The sequence below is a fragment of the Vombatus ursinus genome, unplaced genomic scaffold (assembly GCF_900497805.2).
Source record: "Vombatus ursinus unplaced genomic scaffold, bare-nosed wombat genome assembly UNPS02014810.1, whole genome shotgun sequence".
Lineage (NCBI taxonomy): Eukaryota > Metazoa > Chordata > Mammalia > Diprotodontia > Vombatidae > Vombatus > Vombatus ursinus.
The window spans coordinates 29131622-29151821 of record NW_020954588.1 but is presented as its reverse complement, the minus strand read 5'-3'; the positions used below and the strand labels follow the sequence as shown (position 1 = coordinate 29151821).

General features: G+C 39.2%; 1 protein-coding gene across 5 annotated transcripts in view; it reads right to left on the bottom strand.

The window, feature by feature from the left end:
* Window positions 1-6504: 6504 nt before the first annotated feature.
* The window catches only part of TNIK (TRAF2 and NCK interacting kinase), a 415560-nt gene continuing 401864 nt past the window's right edge, over window positions 6505-20200 (bottom strand). For all 5 annotated transcript variants that reach the window (XM_027875754.1, XM_027875755.1, XM_027875758.1 and 2 more), the window contains 6 exons: window positions 19520-19654; window positions 16544-16644; window positions 13061-13210; window positions 11604-11763; window positions 11226-11365; window positions 6505-9129 (listed from right to left, as the gene is read on the bottom strand). In XM_027875754.1, the coding sequence (XP_027731555.1) occupies window positions 9046-9129; window positions 11226-11365; window positions 11604-11763; window positions 13061-13210; window positions 16544-16644; window positions 19520-19654 (770 nt within the window). In that variant the 3' untranslated portion in view covers window positions 6505-9045. The remainder of the gene's footprint in view (window positions 9130-11225; window positions 11366-11603; window positions 11764-13060; window positions 13211-16543; window positions 16645-19519; window positions 19655-20200) is intronic.

Here is a 20200-nt window from a genome sequence, read left to right as displayed (position 1 = left end):
TGATGAGGTCTCATAATGGTAATTTCTTTGTAAGTCAACTTTAGGAAGAGCTAATTAAGTCAAACCAACACAATTTGGAAAACAGGGTGAAAGGGACCAACTTCAAAGAAAGCTGATGCTCAAAGGTTGTCTAAGAACAAGTTATTACGCATGTGAAGACTGGAACCCTAGGGATCCATGTTGTCATGCACCCAGGTCTGTAAAATGGCCCCCTCAGAATCCCTTTCAACCTTTTGGTTTCAGTTCTTTCCTCTGTAAATGAGAGTACTACTTACCATTTAATTTTTTTTTCCCTGAAGAATTTGAAGTGAAGTATCATGGAAATACAATTGAGTTCAGAAAGGGAAGATAGTGGGGAAAGCAGGCATAGTTGAAAAAAGCCCTGCACTTGCAGTCAAAGAGACATCTGGGTTTTCCACTTCTGACATAATCACATAACTGCTGTGAGCCTCAGTTGCCTTTATGTGTAAAATGCTCACAGGTGATAATATGTGTGAAATGCTTTGCAAGCTTTCATGTGCTTATGTAAAACTTTCCAGCTCCTCTTAGGATGGGAAAAAGATGACTTGGCCTAAGAGTGTCCTAACCATGAGTGCTGCCTGCAAGGTGTAGCTCTGGCAGTGGGTATGTATCATCCTGCAACGCAGTGCATTCATCACGAGACAAGGAACATCAACAGGGCAAAGGATGACCTTTCTCTACCAGGTTCTCTTAATGTTCCATTTGTTTGTCTTCTGGTTTATTTATTTATTTTTTAAAGATATTTCTTTTATTGACTTGACAAGGAAAATACAAGACCAAACAAAATTAAACTACAGAGTGTTTCCCTTACAGGAATCGAGAGAACAATGACTTCATGTGTAAATTTCCTACATTGTCATTTCATGCAACACACATTCGGTGTAACTGAATATATACAGGCTTCTGTGGCCCACGGAGTCCCCAGAACTGGATTAAAGACATATATTGACCCAAAACATCGTGGACTTTCTTAGTAGTAGCTTATTTGGAGCTTCCTTCATAGGAGAAGATTTTTGCTTTTGTTTCTTCCTTGTTTCAGAAATGCTTGTATTTTAATCCAAGTGCACAGATCAGACAATGAGAATAAATAAACTCAATAAAAATACCCCTCTTCCCATTAACGCTACAGTTACAGGGTATCTGACAACTTAAACAAAATGAATCATTCTCTGTAAAAGCCCTAAAGAGATAATTGAGAATACTACTTCTCCAAAGACTTTATTTTCCTCTAAGTCATTGGCCAAAGATCTAGGAAACAGGGTGGTTTCCAAAACAATATTATTGACACTTTCCCATTGAAAAATCTACATGGTTTTTGTAATTGAGAAAAACAATCTAAAATAATACTATCTCAGAGATCCTGATACAGTATGCCTTGGATACACCAGGAAGGTGCTTGCTGATGGAAATATTCGGTGATGTTTGGGGAAAAAAAAGGACACGTGGATATTTAGAAGGTCCTTCCTCTTTTTTTCCTCCCTAAAGGCATCTTTTGATGTGTTTTAGTCCCGTCTTTGAAATAAATGAAAAACAATACACTCCTGGGCCAGGTGGTCATTACAAATGATAGATGACTTAAGATGTCAGAAAGCCCCAACCTCACAACAGACTGAGACTTTTTGAGATACTGCTTCTTATGACTTTAAATGGCGTTAGAGCCTCCATGAAGAAAGTTTTTAGTGACAGCCTAAATTACAGGATTACATCTGAAAAGAAAGCTCTACATACTCCTAAGAATATTTCCAAATCCATCACCCATTGATGACAGATTGAAATTCGGGAGGAAAATTTGAGACCTATAAAATGACCCACATACATTTGAGAATCATAGGCACAGCAGTCTCTTTATAATATTTTACATTTGGTAACAACATCTGTGTTAACATTGTAAACAAGAGACGAGTCAAATGTACAATAATCACAATCCAATTCTTTCTGTTTTAGGATTTGCTTTAACTAACCTGCCATCTCAGTTTTTTCCCCTGCTACACTTGTTCCTTGAGGCTTATACCCGGCCTTAAAATTCTATTTTGATCCTACATCTGAGACTTCCTAAACAAAAAAGAGGCAAAAATACAGTATTATTATTAGTCTCACCAACACCAGGATTTGGGGTGGGAAAGGTAGAGAATTAATTCAGCTTGTGGAAATGCTATATACAAAGACAGATTTATTACCATGAATTCAAGCTCACCTTCAATGTATAGTTATCTAACCTTCAGAATACTATTATATTCATAGCCCCAACTTGAAAAATACCCCCAACTCTTTTATTCAATAAGTCAACTAATCAATTTATCAATCAATAATAAACATGTATTAAGTACCTACTATGTGCCAGGCACTTTGTTAACCTTAGGCTTTTGATAGGATATTGAACGTCTGGATTTTTTTTTGGAAATTTCTATTCTTGGTTAAAATTTTCAGGTAAAGTAAAAAATGTTTCACATCTTGTAGACACACAGCCTAAGATATGGTCAGAATTTAAATGGGCTCAAACTATATTCAGGGGTTAAACATTTTTAAAAAATGATTATTATGTGCATCTTGACTCTTTTTGGTATTGGGCAGACCTAGAAGAATAAAGTTCTAATACCAAATCATGGTCTAATCTTGTTTAATGCTATGACAACACTTAAAAGTTCTACTTGAATCTATGGACAAATTTTCCTGAATTTTATCATTGTATTCAAATATAGCAGTGACTAAAACCAAGGTATCCAAGATATAGCTCATGGACCACATTTAGTTTTTCTGACCCTGGGGTGTGGGCTGACTGAGTTCTTTGGTAAAAACACATTCTACCTAATTAATTAGAGCACCCAGCCAGGAGCATAGCGGATAGATGCTGGATATGGAATCAGGAGAACCTGGGGTACAGTCCTGCCTCTGACTCTTACTAGTTGGATGACTCTAGGTAAGTCAGTTTCCTTCTTTGTAAAATGAAAATGATAACATGTATAGTATTTTCCTCAGAGTTTTGAGGATTAAATTAGAAAATGTATATAAAACTCTTTGCAAACTGAAAAAGTGCTACCTAAATGTCAGTTATTGTAACTAGGAGTGGGGAACCTGCCCGTAGCTACCATTGTGCCACTGATTACTGCCAGGAGTCATGGTAGCAGGTTTGGATCAATTAATAACTGCAAAAATTTTCCAGGTATTACTGATTTTGAGGCTGATTCTTTATTCATTGTACCCCAGAATCAGTAAGACCTCAGAAGTCCTTCCTTTGACATACACTAGCTGGGTTACTCTGGGCAAATTACATAACCACTTGGCATCTCCAGGCAATTCTAAGATTAGAAGCTGCTGAATTGTTGCTATAATGCATTTGTAGAGGGAATCTCCTCACTGGGAATGTCCTCAAAACAATGAAATCACAGGTCTGGACCTATACACTAAATACAGCTTGCACAAACACGGGTATCTGATAATATGACCCACTTCTGAAAAATAAAATTAGAATATAACAGATTAGAAAATTATATTTGACTTCTTTAAATGGTCACTTTTGAGCATCTAAACTTTCATCATGTTTTACTCTTTCGTGTGTGTGTGTGTGTGTGTGTGTGTGTGTGTGTGTGTGTGTTTTAATCTGTTCGATTTTATGCATAAGGTCTGAAAAAGACTGACTCCTTTTTGGATCCTTGATGTTGACCTATAGTCTTAAGTGGCCAGAGTGGATTAGCATTTCCAAGAGATACCTCAAAGTTCAAAGTGAGTGAAATCAATTGAGAATGTCAAGAATTTGAAGTAAACATTATTTCCTAGCACATATCCAGCCTCAGGGAAGGATTTTTTTCTTACTTTTTTGGTTTGGTCAGAACATAATCTTTTTAAGAAAAAGCTATAAAGTAGCTAATAACTCAGAGTTATTGACCAGACTTGCAAACTATATAATAGAACTGAAGGCTTTTGGAAGAGAGCAGGAGAGTTCCTTTTGAAACATCACAAGCTTGCTGTGAATTTATCACGTATGCTTCATGTAGCAAAAACTCAATTACATTCTCATGATCAATTGGTAATTGTAGCTTGCTCGATTTTTTAAAGCAACACGACACATCTCACATCAATCTGAAAGCAATTAGCACATATGCAAGGGATGCCTTAAAGAACAGACTCTCAAGGGCAGAACACTGTTAGCACAAGGAGCTCTCCCACACACTGGAAATGGAACGACAGTAACTGGTATACAGGACGGGAAAAGCAGCCATACTGAGTCTCTCAAGAACTTCACAGAATGGGAAGTCAGACCACGGCCATGTGACCCCGTGGGGGCAATAAACAAAAACAAAATGGTGATTGCCTAATGGGAGCCTTCTGTCCCTCACTGCCATCTAGTACACATGAAGAGCCGAGAGACACCAAATCAATGATGGAAGAGTGAGGCATGGACAAGTCACAGGAGCAGATGGAAAACTACTAGTGATCTTGGTCACCTGGAATTTGGATTGTTCTTTGATTATGAACTTCTAATACAAAATATGTTAGGGAGTGATCTTGGAAAATGAGCTTATGGGCGGCCCGAGGGCTAGAAAAAAGCCTCTTGAGGTATGCAATGTTATCCCTCATGAGAATCTTGTGTAACAAGCAGATTTGAGTCCTCTTTGAGAATTTCCTAAGTCTACAAAGAATAAATTCTCCAAGAAAATAATTCTCTGAGACAATCTACCCCAGATGGAGCCATAAAAATGTACTTAAAGCTTCACAAGCTCAGGAGATATTAGATTTAGAGTCGGAAGGGACCTGAAAGCTCGTCTAGCCCAACCTCCTCATTTTACAGATGAGGAAACTGAGGCTTAGGGAAGTTAAATGACTTGCCCAAATTCATCACCAAGTGTCAGAGCCAGAATTTAAACTCAGGTCCTTGGATTACAAATGTGAGTGTGACAGGACATGTCTACATGGTCAGATGAAGCCACTTTCCTAGCAGGTTTTGTTTTACTTTTTTCTTTCAGTGTTACAAGGGGGGTATGTAGGGATGTGGCTTTGATGTATAAAACTAAGACATCAATAAAATACTTTTTTTTAAAAAAAAAATATGCTGTCAGCCCTCAGAAAAAGCTAGTTCTTGCATAAGAAATGTAGCCACGAGGCAGCTGGGTGGCGAAGTGGATAGAGCTCTGGCCTTGGAGTCAGGAGGACCTGAGTTCTAGTCTGGCCTCAGACACTTGACACTTACTAGCTGTGTGACCCTGGGCAAGTCACTTAACCCTGAGTGTCCCCCCCAAAGAAAGAAAAAAGAAAAAAAAAGGAATGTAGCCACATCAGCCACCTTAGTACCAATTATGATCCAACCCTTTGATTATATCCTCATGTCCAATGGGCTATGTATAGGCATCTGCAATGAACTGAATGACATTGGCATTTGGAGTGCTATCATTAAATCTCAGAGCCTAAAATCTATGGGTTGGACAGGACCTTAGAGGTCATCTTGTCCCTCAGTACAAGAATGCCTTCTACCTCATCCTGACAGGAGGAATGCAGGACACCTCAATGGCTTTTTACTGGACAACCAGGTAGTAAGAGATATAGCGAGCTTCTGGAATCCTACTGGTATTTTCCAAAAAAAAAAAAAGAATTACACTCTTCTTTTTTATATCAAAAGAAAATTAATTCTATAAACTAACCATCAAGAGTGGGGGGGAACTAAAAAATACTATTTTTTGAGGAGTTAACTTAAAAGTATCTTTAAAAACCAACAAATCAAGAAACATTAGGGTATAAGGTATAGTGGAGCATGCCTGTAATCCCTGGTGCTGGGAAGGACGGAACTGGTGAGTTGTTTAAATTCAGGAGTTTTGAGTTGCCTAAAACTGGCTAAAGTGTCCACACTGAGTCTGGAACCAATTTGACAAGCCACTGGGATCAGAGGGCCATCAGGTTGCCTGGAGGTACCAACCAAGATCAACCCCCACATTGGCCATTGAATTCTCTAGCCTGGGCAAGACAGGAAGAACCAGTCTTGAAAAAAGTCACAAAGGGCAAATATTGAGGCTTTCTTCAAGGTGACCACCATGCTGCCTAGGGAGGGTCAATGCAACCCAGGTTGGAAAGAGAACAAGCCAAAGATTCCATGCAGATCTGCAATGGGGTCAGGCCTGTGAGTGTTCTCACCCTGTCTGGGTATGATAGAGAGACCTAATCTCAAAAACATAAAAACAAAAAAGAAAGAAAAAAAAAAAAGATGTTCTTCAATGAGCCAGGCCCCAGGGCCGCTGAGTCAGGAGCCCAGATCTGATGGAAGAAGATGAATTTTTAATTGTCTAAATGAGCATGGGCTCCATGAAAATTCTTTGAATGACTTAAGGATGGGGGAAAGGACATACTAGTCAGGGGATCTGAGAGTCATGGGATTTGCCTATAGTTAGCACCCAGTGGAAAGTCCAGCACTTATAACACAATGCCTTGTGCATCCTAAGTGCATCATTGAGGCTGCTGAATGGAAAAGGCTCAGTACAAAAATATAATAGGCATGGCTCGATGTTGAACTTGTGTGTTTTATTGTTGGCACCAAAAATGCTCAGGTCCTATTTTATGTTAATGTACATACTGTAAACACAACTGCATGAATAATTTTCTCATGGTTCTGTTTCAATGAATCTAGGTTTGAAAAAATACATTCACAAACTACCTTATGTTTAAACACAATGATTCCCTTTTATTTCTTAACTGTACCCAAAGACCCACAATAAAAAAATCATTTAAAGCTGTGAGTTCCGAACTTGTCGCTTAGGAAAAAAAATATATATATCCATTTGCAACATAATTCAAGAAGCCTCTGATTTAAAATACCAGCAGCAATATAAAGAGCTGGTGGCAATCCTAGCCAGTATCAAGACCAAGATCGCTGTTCCTTCTTCACGACAGCGTACAACAGTTAGAATAGTTGCTAAGTTCAATCAGAAAAGTTATTGCTGAATTTGTTGCACTGGACTGGTGTGAGCAGTGCAAATGAGCATTGGAGAATTGCACTGATTTTGGAAACCCCAAATGAGGACACCTCCCTGATCAATCAGAGAGGGTTCTTCGTTCAATTTCTTCTGGTTACCTGCTCCAAACCAAAGGTTAATGACTTAGGCCCCTTGGCCCTTTGGAATTATTTCACAATGTAACATGAATATTCTCCCTTCCCCCACTCCCCCTACCTCCCAATTATCAAACTATAGCACCACCGGGTCTCTAATTTGTATTTTGTTCACATTAACAGCTCATCCAGCCGCTCATTTATTTTAGGCAAAATCATTAGAATAATAGATTCAGCAATCCATTACTGTAACTGTTGTGATCTCTTGGGAACAAATGCCATTGATTTTTTTTTCATTATTCAAAGATTCAAATTTGATCGATTACTGTTTTGTTTTTTTTTAAATATTAAATACACCTGAGATTGCCAATTGAGCTCTCTATATGTCTCCTGGAGATAACACTGCTGTGATGAACAGCAAAACAAAAACAAACAAAACGAGGTAGGTTAAAACAGGAAGCGCAACACAGGTATCGTTATGCAACACCTTGAGACCACAGGCAGCCATGCTTGTAGCTAGTAAACAGACAAACCAAAAAATCCGAGACACGTAAAAAATGGAAATCATCTGAGTAAGTTTATAAGGACACAATTCAACCTGAACTAAATACATATATATTTCTGCACAGATGTTGTTCACTGTATGTTGGGTAATTTAGAGGAAGGTAAAATGATTTAGGGTCTCAGAATTTTGGCCAAAACCCTGCTTCCAAGTTCTGTAACTTCTGGGCCTAATGATGCCTGCTTTTTCTCAGGTTGTCTTTTTTTCTTACCAACCCAAAGAGACTATAGGCAGCTCAGAAGCTTTTACTTTATTTATGTTTGTTTGTTTAAAGTCACAGTTTTCATCTCTAGAAAGTGGCACCCACAGAAGAAAGAGATGGGGTAGAACAAAACCAAGCTGTCACCCACACCTCAATTTCCCCGGCAGGATTGGGGTACATCAACCAAAGTCCAGGCAAAATGATGCCTAAGCCAGGTGAGCTCTTAGCCCAAGAGGATTTGTGCATTCTTGTAAATATCATGGCATATTTTTTTCCAAAAGCTCTTCTTCCTTTCTCTGAAACCCATTTGCCCTCCTGGTCTTTTGCCCTAACCTGTTGCATAATCAAGCTGTGGGAAAAAGATGTGCTAAAGATTCCCTCCATCTCCAGAGCCAACTCAACCATATGGCACTACTACCCCATCAACACGCACCATTATGTAAGGTCCATATGAAAATATGGACTGACAGACTGACAAAAATGGTAGTTGATTTATTAGTCTAAGGCTAGTAGTTTAGCCATTTAAAATCTATTTCCCAAAAGAGGGGAAAAACTAGTATTTTTCTTCTCTTTTTAAAAATTCATTAACTAGTTGCTGTCAAAAATCAACCTTTAGGTTGGTGAAGGCAAAAGATTGCTAAAATTACCCAGCTATACAGTTATGGCCTTCAGAGGAGAGAGATAAGGTACATTTATTGTGCTGTCTCTCACCATTCAAAATTGGTAATTTTACAACATTCTGCATACTTAACGCTAGCAGGCAGACAGAATCCGAAGAAGATTCATTTTTTTCAACACCATTTCCTTCCCCATTCATATAAAGTAAGGGACCAAGAAGCTTTGTTTTTTTTTTTTTTTTTAAAGCAAAGAGTCATAACCCACTGTAACACAGCAGAATAAAAGACCACACAATGTTTACATCCCCAGCGCCGAAGTGCTCATGGTCCATCTCTGTTCAGAGACAGTGCCGCATTCTTGGTGCTCTCCGAGAAATTCCTCCCTCTTGTCTCTCTCTCTTTCTCAAACAGGCTGCAACAATGAAGGATGGACTGTATATGGTGGGAGAAGAGGGTGTGAGAAGGGAAGGGAGAGGTGGGAGTGGAGGAAGGGGGAAGCAGTGCGTTCAACCAAGCCTTCTGTATCTGCCTCTAGACTGGCATAAGTCCACACGTGTCATGTTCTTTTAATAGAGAAACAACGCCATGATGATGAGTGCCAAGTGTTCATCTGCTACCAGTTCATCATGGAATTTCTGTTGAGGGTCATGAAAAACACTTGGCTACTTCCTCCAGATCGCACGGATGCAAAAAATACCTGTTTGAAATTAAAAAAGAATTAGTTCAATCACATGGCCTTTTTAATTTTCTCTTTTTCAACCGTCCATCCATTTTCCTCATACATGTTTTGTCCTTGTTATGATATATTAGTTTTTAAGACTCAGTGATCAGTGTTTATAAAGTGCCATGTGATACAGTGCAGGATAGAAATGCTTTTGCTTTCATAGGTTTATCATCATCATTATTATTGTTATCATTTTTAGGCCAAGTGATTGGTGCTGAAGGGACTCTCTTTTTAGAGGATCGACCTTGTAAAATCCCCTTTTGTAGGAGGGTTTAGATGTTCAAAAAGCTATGTGGAATGCCTATATGATGTGTGGGAATTCTAGCCTCAGATCCTCAAATTCTGTATTCCTTTAATGAGGGCCACAGGCTACCTGGGATGGGTGCTCTGACTAAACAGGAATACTCTAAATTTAATAGTTATTACAGACATTCAACTTCAGGTTTCGATAATTGTGCCACACATCAAGAAAATTAAAAATCAGAGTAGCCAAGGGTCACCTTCTGGCTTTCCAGTGAACCTTGGCATGCTAGATGGCATCTAGGATAAGGATGTGGAGACAGGAGGCTGCCAACCCATTTTGCTGGGGGAAAGGTAGTATGTTTTAGTTGCTACCAGCCTAAGCTGAATTTCAATGAATCGCTTGTACCAGCAAACAAGTATCCTTAGCCCATAAAGGGACTTTTTGTAAGGTTCCCCTCATAATGAAGACAGCAACAGCTGCCTTCTCCAAAACACTGGAAAGTCAGGGAGGGTACTGTCCATGGTCACACTAACTTCCTCCATATTATAGAGAATTTCTATTATGCAAGGAAGGCAACTTTTTGTTGAATATCACAGAATATAATTCTGGGATCCTAAGCTCTATGTGTCTCATGGCGGATGCCTGGCTTCCACACCCCAAGGCCCAGTGGCTGATATGGTGTCAGTGAAATCCTAAAGGTGTGGGCCTATCTTGGACAAGTCGCAGGAATCTGTCTTGATCAGAATAAGCCAGGCTCGTCAAGCTCATCCCTGGTTTCAAGAGAGCTTGAGTTGGTTCTGAATTTTTGCTAGGTGTTTGTGTCTTTTCTAGAGTAGGGCTGAACTTTGAAAATACCTTGGTAAGCAACCCTGGAAACACCCTTCTGAACCATTCCAAACCAGAATAGATAATTAGGATCTGGTCTGGTTCAGAGGTATACCCCAAAGCTTAGTCTGAGACTACTCTGGATTTTAGTTGGGTGCATGGCCAAGATGACTCTCTCTCTACCTCACTGAGTTCTTTCCTCCATCAGCTGTTATCTGGGAAAGCATTTCAGGAATGTTTTTTGGGTAGCCAGCAGGGACTAATTCAAAAGTGTTAACAGCTCAGCTGATAGTAAACTTTGGCTTACCCTAAGGGGAGAGGGTAAGATAAAGTTGGTCCTGCCCCAGAAAAGTCCTTGGTAGTTACTGACCATGAATGATTAGGCTATTTTCAGTAGGACATATTTTTCTCATGTGTCACTTCAGAGAAGCCTTGTTGGAATGATACAGGCAATGTCATTAGTCAAATTTCTATTTGTTTGTGAATGTGAATGTGTTTCTAGGATACGGGTGAAATAAAATTGGTCTTGTTTAAAGGGTATATTCTGTATTTGAATTTTTTACATTTAACTGTCAAAAAAGCCATGTGATAGGTCAAATATTGATAGTGATTTTTAAAAAAATCTACACATAGAAATACAAAACCAGCCACCACGAGTTTAGAAGTGCAAGGCTAACTGTTCTAATCGGTCTTGAGTAGGAATCCAGATCTATTTTGCACCAAGTGTGATTTATTTTATTGCTGAATGATCACTTGGCCTACAAAGCTTTCCAAAATTATTTTATGTTGCTTGTATGTCACAGGGATGTGTATGCATGCGTGTGTGTGTGTGTGTGTGTGTGTGTGTGTGTATTATACATTTAATTGTTCACATGGATTAAATTACATTGCTTAACCCTAATCTGACTAAATTGAGTTTGTAAAGGAAAAGGAAGGTTTCACAGGTACCTGGTAGTCTCTTAAAATGCAAACACTAATGCAAATGTTGAAACGGATTTACCTTATCATTTCTTTCACATAGAAACTTTAACCTTTGAGCTCGCTTATGCATAAATACTCCATCCAAATGTCCTGTTTCCACTGAACGGATCTCAATAGCTTTCTCTCCCCAGCCCATTATTTGATTGGAATGAATGTAGGCTGTCAAAAGGAATTTCCAAAACTGCATTAAAAACATTAGATGGGCAATAGCTTACAGTATCTGTTCACATTTAAACCACAAACATGACATACAATTTGCCATACACATACAGAGCAGGTCTTACAAGTGTAATTTCACAGACTGTTTTGTGGACTCAAATGGTTGTCTCACTTTTCTTGACTTGCGTGTCAATTTGGGGGTGTAACTGTTGAAGGAGAAAAGGAAGTGTTAACCTACCCACAGAGGTGGGCATTTCTCCCCACTGGAGCACCACATCTTTAGTGATCCGGCCATAGGTGTTCACGTACACCCCCTCATCCTCATAGCAAACGAGCATTTCCATTCCATCCGTTTTAGGTAGGATGACAATAGCATGAGGAGTGATATTACCCTGAATCTAGAATTTAAAGAAAAGGTTATAATTACATGGAGGGAGCTAAAGGCTTCAGATAAGAAACCATCCCAAACAAAGATCCCAAGGAAATACTCTCATTTTCTTTGTTTTTAGCTTTAGATCTAAAGACAGAAATTTCTTACATTTACCCCAACCCAACCATCAAGGTGTCAACTCTTTTAGGAAAGAAGAGCCTTCTCTATTGAAAAAAGAACATAATTTTTACTGCTTGAAATGACAGGTGGCATCTAATAGTAGGATGAGGTAGCGGAGGCTGATTGAAGGCACCCTGGGCCAGAATGTATATGCTCAGATATCTTCCTTTCTACAACATCCGAGGCACCTTGGGAAAGTAGATAGAGAGCTGTCTGTGTGATCAGGAAGACTTGAGTTTTAAGTCTTGCTTCTGACACATAATAACTGAGTTACCCATGGCAAGGCACTTAAATTGCTTATTGCTCTAGACGACTCTCCAAGGCTGCTGAGTCATTGAAAAGGTGCTGACCTGCATTAGTAGTGAAAGTTCATTCTTTAGGAGTTCTCTTTCCAAATGAAGTCACAAGTACAGCCCTTATCCTCTATATAAACATACTGTGAAGACTACCTAGCAAACTAGAGTAGAGCAAGGACGTTATCGCGACATATTTGCTATCGGACTGCAGAAAAGACACAACTCTCATCACCAACCTGTAATCATGGGCAAGTTATCTCTAGAATAAACTTGTCAAACAATGAGATGGGAACCAGAAACAACTGAGATGAGAAGGTTTTTCTTGAAACAGAGAAAACCTCTGTGTTCAATGACATCAATGACACCTGTCTTCTTGAAGGGAATTCCCTATGTCTATTTCTATCTATGGTTCCAAAGATGCCACATTGAGGTTGTCAAATACTTTCTATCATGGAACAATTCCTTAGATGAAAACACCATCTTCAAGCAGTTACAAAGATGGGTTTCCAAAAATCCAATCCAACAAGCATTTATTAAGCTATGGGCAAGGTATTTTGCTGGCATTGGGGACAAAAACAAAATAAAACAAAAGGAAATACAGTTTCTGTCCTAAGGAGCTTATATGCCACTGATCGAATTTGCACATGGTATTTAGTTAAGTAAAGACTATTATATCTCAGTGATTTGTTAATATGCATTAGATAAAGTATCAGAAAGTAACATTTGGTACTTGGAGAGTAGAGGCAGGCAAGATTCTGAGCAGTAATTTATAAAAACACCTCTCCATCATCCAGCCAAGCTGTCATATGGCCAATCTCTGCCATGCTCACAAACATTCTATGGACTTACATGGGACGGGATGTAGATATCATAAGAATTTCCCGAATCTACATCAATCACGTGGAAACCAGTGTGTGATCCAAAAATAACCTTTAACCTTTGACCTTCTTCTACTGTAAGGTCAACAAGTAGGGGCTTGTGCTGGAGATCTGCAAAAGACTTTAGACAACACTTTTGTTAGTCTCTATACTACACCAACAGTGTTATTTCTAGTGTTTTCTAATGGTCTAGTGGACATTAACTTCCAGGTTTCAGAAATTGAGGAACTAGGCTGAGTTTGATACTAATCTTAAGCCATTTAATTCACAGGTTATCTGAAGTCCTTACTTACCTATCTGTGTTCCCTTAGAAGCATTTAACAATATAAAAGTTAGACTTCAGATAACTTCTTTGCTATAGAAGTTGCTCTGGCTGTTGAAGCTCTTGCCTTTTATTCTTTTGCCTATAGCCAGAGTTCATTCATTCATTCACATTCATTCATCTATTCATCCATCCATCCATCATTCAAACTCTTACTAAGTATCTATTGTATAAGGATGAATGTGACAAGATCTCAACAAAGATCTCAAATCCTCAAGGAGTTCACAAATTAGTAGGGGACCTCATGATATAGCAATTCTGAGGGATAGTAAGAATTTTGTGTGTTCTTTGCCTTTGTTTTCAAGATGCCTATCAACCTGACTGTCAAACTAGAATGGAGTGGAGACCTTCAATCAATCAACCAGAATTTATTGTCTATTGTATGTCAGTCACTGTACCAGTGCTGGGTACATGAAAACAAAAGTATAACAATTCCTGTCCTCAAGCAATTTCCATTCTATCAGGAGAGACAGCATGCACATGTATAAGTACATGTAGAGTACATAGGCCTAGAATTATGGGGGACTGGAATCAAGAAAGGCTTCATGTAGAAAACACAGAATGAGCTAAGACTCGAAGGAAGAAAGAGATGTTGTGAGGCAGAAGGAAGCAGAAGGGAGTACATCCTAGGTATGGGGGGATGGCCAGTACAGAGGCACAGACATGAGAGATGGGAGAGTCATGGATGAAGATGATGGTCAGCATGGCTATATTGTAGAAAGTAGAAAGTGGAATAAAGGCTAGGAAAGCAGAATGGGGGACCAGCTTGTGAAGGTTTTTAAAAGTCAAAGAGAAGTATTTATGTTTTGTCTCAGAGATTCTTGAGTTTGTTGAGTAGGGAAGTGACATGGACAGACAAGAGCTTCAGGAAAATCACTTTGAGAGCTGAGTGGAGGATAGATTGGAGTGGGAAGAGACTTGAGGAAGGGCAACCAATTAGGAGAATATTACAATAATCCAGGTAAGAAGTGATGGGGGCCTGAACTAGGATGGAGACTGTGTGAGCAGTGGGAAGGGGAAGGATGTAAGGAAAGCCAGGATCTGGTCACTGCTGATATAAGTGAGGTGAGGGTGACTGAGGAAGGGAGGATAATGCTGAGGATGAGAATATGGGAGACTGGAAGGATGGTGGTGCCCTTGTCAGAAACATGGAAGTTTGGAAGAAAGGACTGGGTGTGGGGAAAAGATAAGGACTTCTTTTTCAACATGTTGAATTTAAGATATCTATGGGAAATCCAGATGGAAATATCCTATAGACAGTTGGTGATGTGGGACTGAAGCTTAGGAGAGAATTGGGAGACCATGAATGACAAAGTTTTTATGTGCAAGAATTTTGCCAGACAGCACAAACATGCACCCTTCGGGAACCCTTCCCTTAAGTACTGTTTGATTGTTCTAACAAAACAAAACTTCAAAAGAAGTAATATAGTGGCAGGGGGATGGAAAGAGAAGGAAAGGAAAGCCCATTTCTGCTGACAAATGTGCCTTTTGAGTACATAGCTAATGAGCCATTTGTGCCAGCGGTACATGTGAAGGATGAAGTGACTCAGCAGAGAGGACTGCCCCCACATTAGCACAAGAAACCCCAGTGCCTACATGAGCAAAAGGACAAAAAAGGAGAATAGAAAGCTCAGAGTGGGGAAAATGTTGGGGAAGGAATATGAAAGAATTAATGAAAATCTGCTATTATCCACTGCCAGGGCTCCCCAGACAACAAGGCATCTGGAAGGACCAGTCTCCTTTCTACTAGTGTGTTTAGCCTTTAAAAGTCTGCTTGAATGAGACCCCTGTGGTTCAGTCCAACCAGGGCAACCACAGTGAGTGCAGACCCAACCGATATTGAAAATGAGAGCAAAATTAAAACTGAAAAGGGGAAAAAAAAGATGAAAATAAGTTTCCAAAGAACAAAGTCATTTTCACTAGTCAACATAATTAGAATTTGTTTGAAAGCACTTCAGCATTTTATTTAAAAAGCAATATGGATATATATATATACATATATATGTATATATGTATGTATGTATATAAGTATATATAGTATAGTGGTGTAAGGTAAGAGTCCTGCATTTATGGACAGAAGACCAAGGGTTGACTGTTGGCTCTGCCATTTATTGTATGACCCTTCAGCAGAGCATCTCACCTCTTTGTGCCTCAGTTTCCTCATCTGCAAAATGAGAGGGGTAGACTAGAAGACTTATAAGGCCCCTTCTAGCTTCGAGCTTGTGATCTTTTATACAATGAGTTATTTGAATTAAGAGAATCTTTGCTGAAGAGAGAAAGGCTTCACGAAGATCCATTGTTTTCAAAACTCATCTCAAGTCTTAAATTTACGTCAGCTGAAGTGCCTTTTATCTTTAACAATCCCAGAGCTACAGAATGTTAGAGCGTGATGGGACCGTAGCGACTTTCTTTTTTAGATGCGGAAACCAAGGGCCAGAGAAAACAAGTCACTTACTCAAGGTCACACAGCTAAAATGAAATGTAGAGCTGGGAATGAGGTCTCCTGATTCTCTGTCTGGCATCCTTTGAACTACACCACACAGCTCTTAGGGGGACAGTCTTCCATGCAGCACACTCTGCCATGGACAACTTTTGGCTTTCAGTGAAGAGTGGTTGTTTGGCAAAGTCAACACTGAATTTGCCATCTGAGAATCTGAATTCAAATTCTGGCTCTCTTTCATATAGCCTGTGTAACTTGGGGCAGGTTTGCCTCACCCCTCTGTACCTCACATTCTTCATTTATCAAAGGAGGTTAGATCAGCTGATTTCTCAAGCCTTTCCAGGACCAACTTCTATGACCTTATATGTTTCCAGGGAAGATGGAGGACAGGCATTTTTCTTGCTCACAGACATGGACACACATTATAAATGCTGTTTGGGGGGATGATAATATTTCTCAGAAGAGGAGGAGGAGAGTACCAAGGAGATATTAGCTTGGAAAATTTCCAGTATGTCAAAAGGCAAGAAATTTGGCCTAAAAAGTAACCCTACCCTTGCTAAATCCATATAGTAGATATGGAAATGATGGCACCGGGCATGGAAGGCAGTGTCTGCATCTTGCACAAGGAGAGGTTTAGTGCTAGACGTGCAAGACAAAAGATCAGTCTAATTGGTAATGATGCTACCACTTACCTTAAATGCCATGAACTTGTGGTATGGCTTAGGAGCCCACGCATATATCTCCACGGCATTCTTCAAGGCAATCACCAAGAATTTGATCCGTTCATATTTCACTGAAATTGAAAAAAAAAAGCTACCATGAGTAAAAGAAATGCATTGGTTCTTATCAAGTTGCCTAATTTCCCTATATAACACAGGCAAGAGTGCAATTTTCTATGTGGAAGATAGCTTGGTAATATGGGAGGGATACTAGCTTGGGAGTGAAAGAATCTAAGTTAGAATCCACACTCTGTTGCTTACTACCTGTGTGACCCTGGATAACGCCCTTCACCTCTTTGAACCTGTTTCCTCAACTGTAAAATGAAGGTGTTAAACTAATTGGATCTCTGAGGTCCCTCCTAATTTGAGGTCTTATCATAAGATGACTGATTTAAAGCTAGAAGGGGGACCTGAAAAGCATCCAAGCTATCCCCATCATTTTACAGATGAGGAAACTGAGGACCACAGAAGTTAAGGTACTTGCCCAAGGTCACATGAGTAGTAAGCAAAAGAGTTAGGCATTAAAGCCAGGTGCTCTGACTCTAGAGTTGGTACTCTTTCTGCTACACCATCTGCACAGGCATGTTGACCTAACTTGGGGAATGTTCCCCACACCACTCCCCTCCCCCCACAAAGATTAGGAATTTCCTTTTCTGTCAGCAGATCTTAGCTATGAATCACTAATAGTAATGGTGATTTGAAAATCATTATCTATATTCTCTTGCTTGCCTTTCTATGGGTCAGTGACATGTACTGTAGATAAAGAAGGCTGACAGGTGGTAAAAATGTTGTAAAATGGGGATATCAATAGCATCCACCTCACAGGGTTATTGAGAAAACCAAATGTTAAGTGCTCTGCAAACCTCAAAGCATTATATAAATGTTAACTCTTCTTATGGTCTGGTGTGTCAGAAATGTGTTCCTTCTCAGGATAAAAACCGAGAGAAAAAAATCTGCCAGTAGGGAATGTGTGAGGAAAGCTGGCAGTTGTTTTCTCCCCAAAGCTATTTTAGACAAGTCTGGGGGTGTGTCCTGGGTCTCTATGAAGTAGTACTCTTGTGTTTTTCCTAGGATAATTCCCTCTGTAGTGATTTTCAGGCAAAGTATCATCTACCCCTTACACTGATGGTCATAAAGATGACCCTGAGGTCCATGCATCTATCTGTTTCTTTAGCAATGGGAACTGCTTGGGACCTGGAGCTGTGTTTGTACCACATGCACATTTAAAAATCATGGAACTTGTTCAGCCATTCCCCAATTGATGGTTGTGAAGAAACACTACTATGGTATAAGAAATCATGAACTCAATGATTTTAGAAAGGCATGGAAAGATCTGCATGACATGATGAGCAAAGTAAGTAGAAACAAAATAACATTGTATACAGTAACAGCAGTATTGTTTTAAGGATGACTTTGAGTGACTAAGCCATTTAGATAATTATAAATACACAAATTAAAAATAAAGGACATATGAAGAAAGTTGCTACCTATATCAAGAGAAAGAATTAATAAATAGAAGTACATATGGAATAATTTTACATATATATGTGTATGTGTATGTGTGTATATACCTATTTATGTTCAAGGGTAGCCATCTCTAGGGCAGGGTGGGGGGAAGGAAGAAAAAAAAGAAAAATAAAAGAAATTCACATGATAACTGTTATATATTTGGAAGGAATAGCAAGTTGTACGTGGTAGACTTGCAGTTTCATGTGCAATCATCTTTTTCATTGTACGGTGTTATGGAAATGCTTGTTTTGTTCTGTGACTTGAAAGTAAAAGAAATTTAAAAAAAATAAAAATCATGGAACTGACGTGCTTGGAAATGAAGGAAGCATCAGTCAGTCAATCATCAAGGAGTTGTTAAGGGCCTACTATGTGCCAAGCACTATGATGACATAAGTATGATAAGGGAAATAATGCAAAGAGCTCCATACTGGTGATATGTAGTAAAAAGTCCTCAGTGTGTGCAGATCTGGACAGATAGACGAGAGTAATGCTAGGACAGGGTTCTTAACTTTGGTTGTGTCATGGATGCCTGTGGCAGGCTGGGGAAGCCTAGGGACCCTCTTAGAAGAATGCTTTTAAAAAGTGGAGGGAAATGCTAAATTTTAGTTAGAGGTTAGTGAACATAATGGTCATTTTTGTTTGCCCATTCAAGTTCACAGTCACTTCTGACATCCATCAGGGGAATCCTTGGGTGTCTGTGGACCCCAGTCAAGAACCCCTGTTGTAGGATAGTCATGATTACCTCAGTGCTATACCCTGCACTGACCCAAGGCAGAATCCAACTTCATATTATGTATTTATTTTCTACCTTCTTAAATGTGTACAAGTTTTTTTTTGGTAAGCTCATGAAGGGCAGGGTTTGTTTCATTTTTTTGTCTTTGTATCCTAGTGGCTAGAATAGTACCTGGCATATATAGAAGGTGCTTAATAAATGCTTGTTGATTTGTGGATGACAAGTGGATGGTTCTGTGAGTACCTATGGTCAAAAACATTTCATTAGCTGTTGACTAATTTTCTGGTAATGAATTCCTCTGAACTTAGCTAGTGTGGACACAGCCTATTCCTGGGTCAATACTTGAAGTCTTTTCCTAGATTTAGCGTCACATTTAGATGGCATATCGCAATAAGATTTCCATGAAGGTCTCAAAGTTTATTACGTGGGAAAACTGTAACACAGGCTAAATTTGTGTTTGAGACCAAGAAAACATGAGTTACATGATCAAATTTGTAGGATCATAAATGAAAAGTGGAAAGGTCCTTTAGAGGTAATTAAGCATCTAATTTTACAAATGAGAAAACTGAGGCACCAAGTGGTTAAGTGACTTAGTGTCATACAGCTGGTAAGTGTCTTAGGCAGGATTTGAACCCAGGTCTTCCTGACTCGAAGTTCAATGCCCTACCTACTCTGCCATACTTCATAAGCACAATGCTGTGACTTACCGACTTTGTAATGTATACAGCCTTCCAAGTCCCCAACAGTGATCCAGCCTTGTTTCTTTTCAACTTCAGGATCATTGTGCAGGATTCGATTTCTTAACCAAGATAGATAGTAAACTCGTAGTTTATTCTTCTTTCCTGTTGAAATAAAATAGCTTTAATTTCATGCATCACCAGAAAGACTCTTCCACCCCCCTCCACATTTTTAAAATACCAGGGGCACAGCTATTATAAGACTATAACATTTCATCATCAGGGTATTTTCACTCAGAGCACTCATGGTTAAAACTAAACATCTTTCCAGAATGACTAGCTTTTCAATTGACTGATTTTTGCTGCTTTTCTTGGACATAAGCTCTCTAAACTGTCTATCCTCAGTGCAAAAAGGAAACCTTTATTGAAATCAGTGAGACTTGGGTACCAGGACATGTGAGAACAGGAATTCTGAACCTTTTCTGTGTCATGGATCTCTTTGGCAGTCAGTCTGGTGAAGCCTTTGGACCCCGTCTCAGAATCACGTTTTTAAATGTATCAAGTAAAACACATGATTACAAAGGAAACCAATTACACCAAAATAACAATAACAATATAATTTTTCCCCCTATCCAAGTTCATAGACCTCTTGAATCTAACCAGGGACACCTTGCTAGAACCCCTGTACTATACTCAATTGTCTGTGTGTGT